Here is a 6,000-nt window from a genome sequence, read left to right as displayed (position 1 = left end):
AAAAAAGAAAAAAAAAAGAATCTGCATATTACCTTTATTGCACAGAACAATTTAAATGTATTTTCCATAGATTTATTTTTTAGTATCTTTTTTTTATAAAAAAGTTGGCTTGGACTACATGGTCATTATAGTCCAGGGTCAAAATAATAATAGTAATAAAAAGGAATAAAAGAAACAAAAATAAATTGTCAGGGTCACTCGGGGCCAAGAAAGGCTAGGTACAGTAGCCACACTTTAAACGAAGAGAGCATTCATAATCAGCAAGAGGGAGAACCATGAGCCATATCCAGTGATATTTTTTTTTTTTCCTTTATGCAAAACGGATTACACCAAAGCTGCTTCAGATTGCTCCATGGGTGAAACCATCTGTGTCACTCCAGCCATCTGCATATTCAGTCCATACTTCAGGCCCATTACTGTGCCGCTGTCTGTAATGTCATCCATCATAAATAACTTAGTCTTTATTCTCACACACGTTTGCCAAGCCCAGCTGTCCACAGTGTGTACTTATAAAGGTAAGGCTGTAACCTCACATTTCCTATGCAGCACCAAATGGAGCATAATATGCAGTTCTTTTTTCCCCTCCCAACAAACAATGCACATTTAGAGGGGGACAGCAAATCTTTAAACGATCCTGGTGGGTAAGTTTTCCATGGCTTTGATGGGGGTGTAAGAAGAGTAAATCACCGATTTCATTAAACCATAAAGAAAAATAACCCACGATGAAAGAAATATTCTACAGCTTGAGGAGCACATCGTATTCAAAAAAAAAAAAATTGGAGCACCACAACTTGTATTTCTCATAATCATTTTCAGCACAAAATAACACCGTTACATAACAGTTTTGTTGTTTTTTTAAATGCAATTTAAAAGATTGTGGATGAGCCTTTATTGTATTAATGTAACACAATATAGGATTTGCTCTCTGTGGCTCTGTATGCACATTTGCAGCTGACGTTGTGCCAATGCAGACGCTGCAGACCTGCGCAGGCTTTGACAGAGGTAACATTCGCAGCGTTGTAATTTGACGTGTGATCAAAATAATCTTGGGGACATGATTTGAAGGTTAAAATGCCCACGGCACAGTCCGATTGGCTGAACCGTAGAACAAGCGCTGCTTCTTTTCTTCTTACAGAGCCTCATATCTACAACGTCTCACATTTCTGTCTGCGTCATGCCCTCAATCTTTGTGTGTGTGTGCGTACTGTCTGGGTTGCATCTACAACTAGAGGACACCGTTATTAGACATTGGGCTCGGACACATGACAGCCCAGGGCCATGAGGAAAGGGGTTGGGCTCGGATGGGTCAAATGCAGAGGGTCAGATTCACTATCACTAATTAGTGTGTGTGAAAATAACTAGTTCTAATTGAACTGATTCCCTTCTATTTTTCGGAACTAAATCTTGTCACACTTCTAATAATATAGTTATACTTACATAGTGTTTACACAACGCGATACGGAGAATTTGTGTCAAGGATTTATTTCTGTGCGTCATTTTTTGATGATGTCAGGGCACAAATGAAAATCTAACTAAATTAGTTTTTGTAGCTTCACTTATACTTATACCCTCACTCCTGCATAAGCTACCACATTGCTGCCATTTCTCTAGAGCTAAATCACTCAAAGATCACCTGCCTCTTCCACTGAGAGTCAGACACACTTTTGACACAATTCTGAAGGAGGACAAGACTGTCTTCTGCATCTTGACCTGGATATATCAAATTGATTTCAGTGATTCACTGACTACAAGTGGTGACAGGGTTGGTGAAAAATGTGGCCACACTACCACAAGACTGACAATGCTCTCCTACTCACAGTATCTTGGAAAACGTTATGCAACTGTGCATATATTTATTAAACGATGTCAAGTATGATTAAGTCATTTAATTTTATTTCCATGTTTGAAAAATTGACTGATGCCCCACAAACCACTTTAACAACACACCACTGAGCTGCAGCTTATGTTTATTCTGGCACTGATGCACACCAGAGGATCGTGTGCATGTGTAACTAATGCACTCGTATCAGGTCATTATAGGGTTGAGTGACATTTTCAGGTATGACCTATAAAATCAAAAGAAATCAACATCAAATCTAAGTATTCAAAAATATCCAGATATATATTAAATAAATCTGGTGGGACATGAGCTCATAGTTGTATTTGTTTGAGGCAACAAAATAGTTACAAAGCAGTTGTGACATTCAAATGAAGTTTTACATCTCACCAACAGTTATGGATTTCTCACATTTACCATTGTGCCAAATTAAGTATCTGCATTGTGTATTCTGCTTGATTATGTGTGTGTGTGTGTGTGTGTGTGTGTGTGAGGGGGGGGGATACAATTCCCACTGAGTGCATAAGGTATTGTGACACACAATCAGTAAGAAAGAAAAAGACAGTGTAGCACATTGCATTCACAGTTGTAAACATAATGTATCACAATGATGAGTTAAATGCATCCAAGTTGTGTAAATGTGCTCATCAACCCATACACATCTCATTCATGACTTGACAAATAACTGTGGGGAAAAAAAAACAAATTAAAAAACCTGACAAAATACAGTAATGGCCAAAATATGATATTCCCCTTGTGTTGTGGTTATTTTAAGTGTTTTCTTACTTGTTATTGTTTTCCCCCAGTACAAACACACAGGAATATGAAGTGCTTATGACAAATTTGACTTTTAATTAATGCCCCCATCAGCCATGTAGAATCCACCAGTGTCCCATCGCACTGGGTGAGCTTCCATTCCCTCTCACCTGTGAAAAGTCAGGAACTGCCCTTCTCTCTAATCCTTATCCCAGTCAGGACAAACAACAGACCAGGATCCACAGGTTTTTCAAGAGTGGAAATAAAATGTCCTCCTTTCCATTTTGTCTTATTTTTAAGTTGAAAATGAGTAAATCCCCCCGGCTCCACATTATATCATTTTCATGTTAAACTTGCGCGGTGCTTCCACTGTGCTGCTGCTCATGCCAGCGTCCGATTTCCGTGGCACATACTCAATCTCAATGTTGTGCTTAGTGTTGCCTTTTCCTCTGCTCCACAGAAAGAGCAGCACCAGGCAAAACAAGACGACGCCGAGAAAGGAGATGAAGCCCATTGTGGTCGCAATGATCAATGTCTTTATGTCGAATGGAAAAGGGACGTTGGCTCTTGTGTCGTTTGTACCTGTTTCTGCTGGCTGGTTGGAGATGAAGGCAAATGTCTTGTTGGGCTGGTGTGGCCAGTCTGGTGAGTAGCTGTGAATGTGCAAGTGAGCAAGAGACGTGTCATTCCCACCTGCATTGCTGGCTATACACACATATGTACCATTGTCTTGAATCTGAGCATAGCGGACCTCAAGGGTACCGTCTGGCAACACAGAGAGCCTTCCAATCGTCTTGGTGGTGATGAACTTTTTCTGTGGGGACAGCCACATGATCACTGGGGCGGGGTCTCCATCTGCTTGGCAAGCGAAGTGAACAATGGCTCCCTCATCCACAAACTTCTGCTGGGGTTTGCGATCCCTAATCCTAGATTTGCGACATGTGAAGTAGTTAGGCTGCAGAACATCTGGGAAGTCTTTGAATTCTTTACCTTGGACAAACTCTGGGGAGGCACAGGTGGGCTGCTGCCTGTTAAAGTTCAGTCGCCAGCGTCGTCTAAATACCCATAACAGTCTGCAATCACAGGCCAGGGGATTATCATACAAGGCAAGGGTTTCCAGGTTGCCAACTGAATGGAACGCTGACTCCTCCAAAGTGTTCAGAGAGTTCCCAGAGACATTTAAAATCTTCAGGTAGTTTAGGCCACGGAAAGAGTAGGGCTCAATCATAGCCAGTCTGCCTCCCACCAAATGAAATTCCTGCAGACGCAGAAGATCGTGGAGCTTATTCCCCTCAATGGTATGGATGGGGTTATAGGAAAGATTAAGAAAGCGCAAGTAAACCAGATGCCGCAGGGCTACGTATGGAATCGTGGTCAGGTTGGCATTTGCAATGGTCAGAGAGGTCAGATTCAATCCATACAAGCAATTTGGGGTCATCGTATCCAAAAATGGCCAATTTGCTATTTCCAGCACTTTCAGCCTATAAAGACGTTTAAAGGAGTAATCCCGTATCACATTGATATTGAGGTTGCGCAGCCTGAGAGTGATCAAACTGTGGAGGTGGGTAAAAGCCTCTGTCGGCACAGAGGACAAGTTGCACTTCTCTAGACTCAGGTGCTCAAGGCTACTTAGTCCATGAAAAGCCCGGTGGGAGATGAAAACCAGGTCATTATCACCCACCTCTAAAGATCGGAGGTTGTACAGGTCCTGGAACATATAGTCCAACAGAATGACAATTTTGTTTTCACTTATGTCCAGCTGTGTGAGATTACTTAGGCCTGTGAAGACACCGAGCTGGATTAACTTAAGTTTGTTGCTACGCAGCCCCAAGGTCCGCAAGCCGTACAGATTGTTGAACGCTCCAGGTTCAATAGTGGAAATCGTGTTTTCACTGAGCTCCAGGTGTTCAAGGTTGAGAAAGTTGGCAAACTCGTCTGGGTTGATGGTTCTAATGCGGTTCTTGCTGAGATCGAGCACTCTTGTGTCTGCAGGAATGCCCTCAGGAACTGTCATGAGTTTCTTGCGGTAGCACATCACAGAGCGCTCTTGAACATTACACTCACAGCGGGATGGACAACCTGTGGTGGAGCCAGAAAGCACAGTGCCCAGCATCAGGATCAGAATGGGCTGCCAGCAGGCCACCAGGTAGCTGTGCCCAGTTGCTTCTCTGGCCACCATCTTATCGGTTACCTGATGAGACACAAATACAAAACATTTGTTAGGAGATTAAATCACACAACTGTAGAACGAGTAACTAGTCTGTTGTTAGCCTGTTGTGCAGTGTTTTTTTTAAGACCAAAAGGAACTACCTGACAGATTGAGAAGCAATGAAATAAATCAGCTCACATTTGTTTGTATGCCATACATATTATTTCACTAAATTTAAGGACGTATTTTTTCAACTAAATGTGGTTTATAGGATTATAGGTTTATAGGAAAATTGAAAGAAAAAGAAAATTGCAGTATGAAGTTGAAGTAAAATGAACTTGTGCTCAAGACCATGGCTATTGTGAGTTTAGCGCAACAACAAAGAAATGCCATTCTCATGTGACACCGCTCCTCAGAGAACAGAGAATAAATAGGGCTTCTGCTGAAATATTTATGTCACAGACACAAGATGAACAGAAAAGGGTGGTTGCAAGGAATAAGGTAGGTGTTTGCATAATTGAGAGTGCTGACAGTTTTGAATGTGTGCACAATGCTTCAGAAGGTCTTTCAAATACAAGTTGCTGCGGTGTGTGCATTCTGTCACACACAGTTACATTATAGAAGAGGAGCGCGTGACTTTAGCTAAATAAGCAGAGGAAAAGAAATATTATGGTGATCTCCAAAAATATTGCACTTCACCCTCATTGTGTCTGCTGCTGTAAGCTGAACAGCCATTTCCTACCGCTCACCTTGCAGCCAAAATCAATCAGTCAATGCTATCACCCTGATACGAAGTGAAGGGACGCAGCTTCAAGTGGAATTAACGGCAATTTTCAGACAGCAATCCGATACATGCTGTGTCATAGACACATCTGCTGAGAACATCTGCGTTGTCTTTTTTTTCCTCTATTAGCATAGTCTATTCTTTTCTTCACGTTACCAGCTTGAATTTTCTGTGTGAGCTCGGAAAAACAGCAGGGGTGGAGCAGAAGTTTGCAGGAGGATGCAATCAAAGATGGATGGTGGCAAGTGTGATGTATGTGCTGTGGCTGACACTGCACTCAAGTCATATTTTATGATAAAATATAGACTACACACTACCAGGGAATTGGATACTGAGTGTTTAAAAAGGGGGAGGGGAGGATCACATTTCAATAACATCTGTCAGTGTGCCTCTTCTCTTACCACTAATAATGCAATTAAATAACGACGTGTATTATATTAATAAATAATTGATCAATATAGTGTCATTAAATTA

General features: G+C 41.5%; 1 protein-coding gene across 2 annotated transcripts in view; it reads right to left on the bottom strand.

Moving 5' to 3' along the window:
- Positions 1–763: 763 nt before the first annotated feature.
- lingo1a (leucine rich repeat and Ig domain containing 1a) overlaps positions 764–6,000 on the bottom strand; it is a 99,031-nt gene continuing 93,794 nt past the window's right edge. For both annotated transcript variants that reach the window (XM_044036208.1, XM_044036207.1), the window contains one exon: positions 764–4,784. In XM_044036208.1, coding sequence (XP_043892143.1) covers positions 2,925–4,772 — 1,848 coding nt within the window. In that variant the 5' untranslated portion in view covers positions 4,773–4,784 and the 3' untranslated portion in view covers positions 764–2,924. The remainder of the gene's footprint in view (positions 4,785–6,000) is intronic.

Source organism: Solea senegalensis, linkage group LG10, assembly GCF_019176455.1.
Source record: "Solea senegalensis isolate Sse05_10M linkage group LG10, IFAPA_SoseM_1, whole genome shotgun sequence".
NCBI lineage: Eukaryota > Metazoa > Chordata > Actinopteri > Pleuronectiformes > Soleidae > Solea > Solea senegalensis.
The sequence above is the reverse complement of the archived record's forward strand: the minus strand, read 5'-3'. Positions and strand labels throughout refer to the sequence as shown.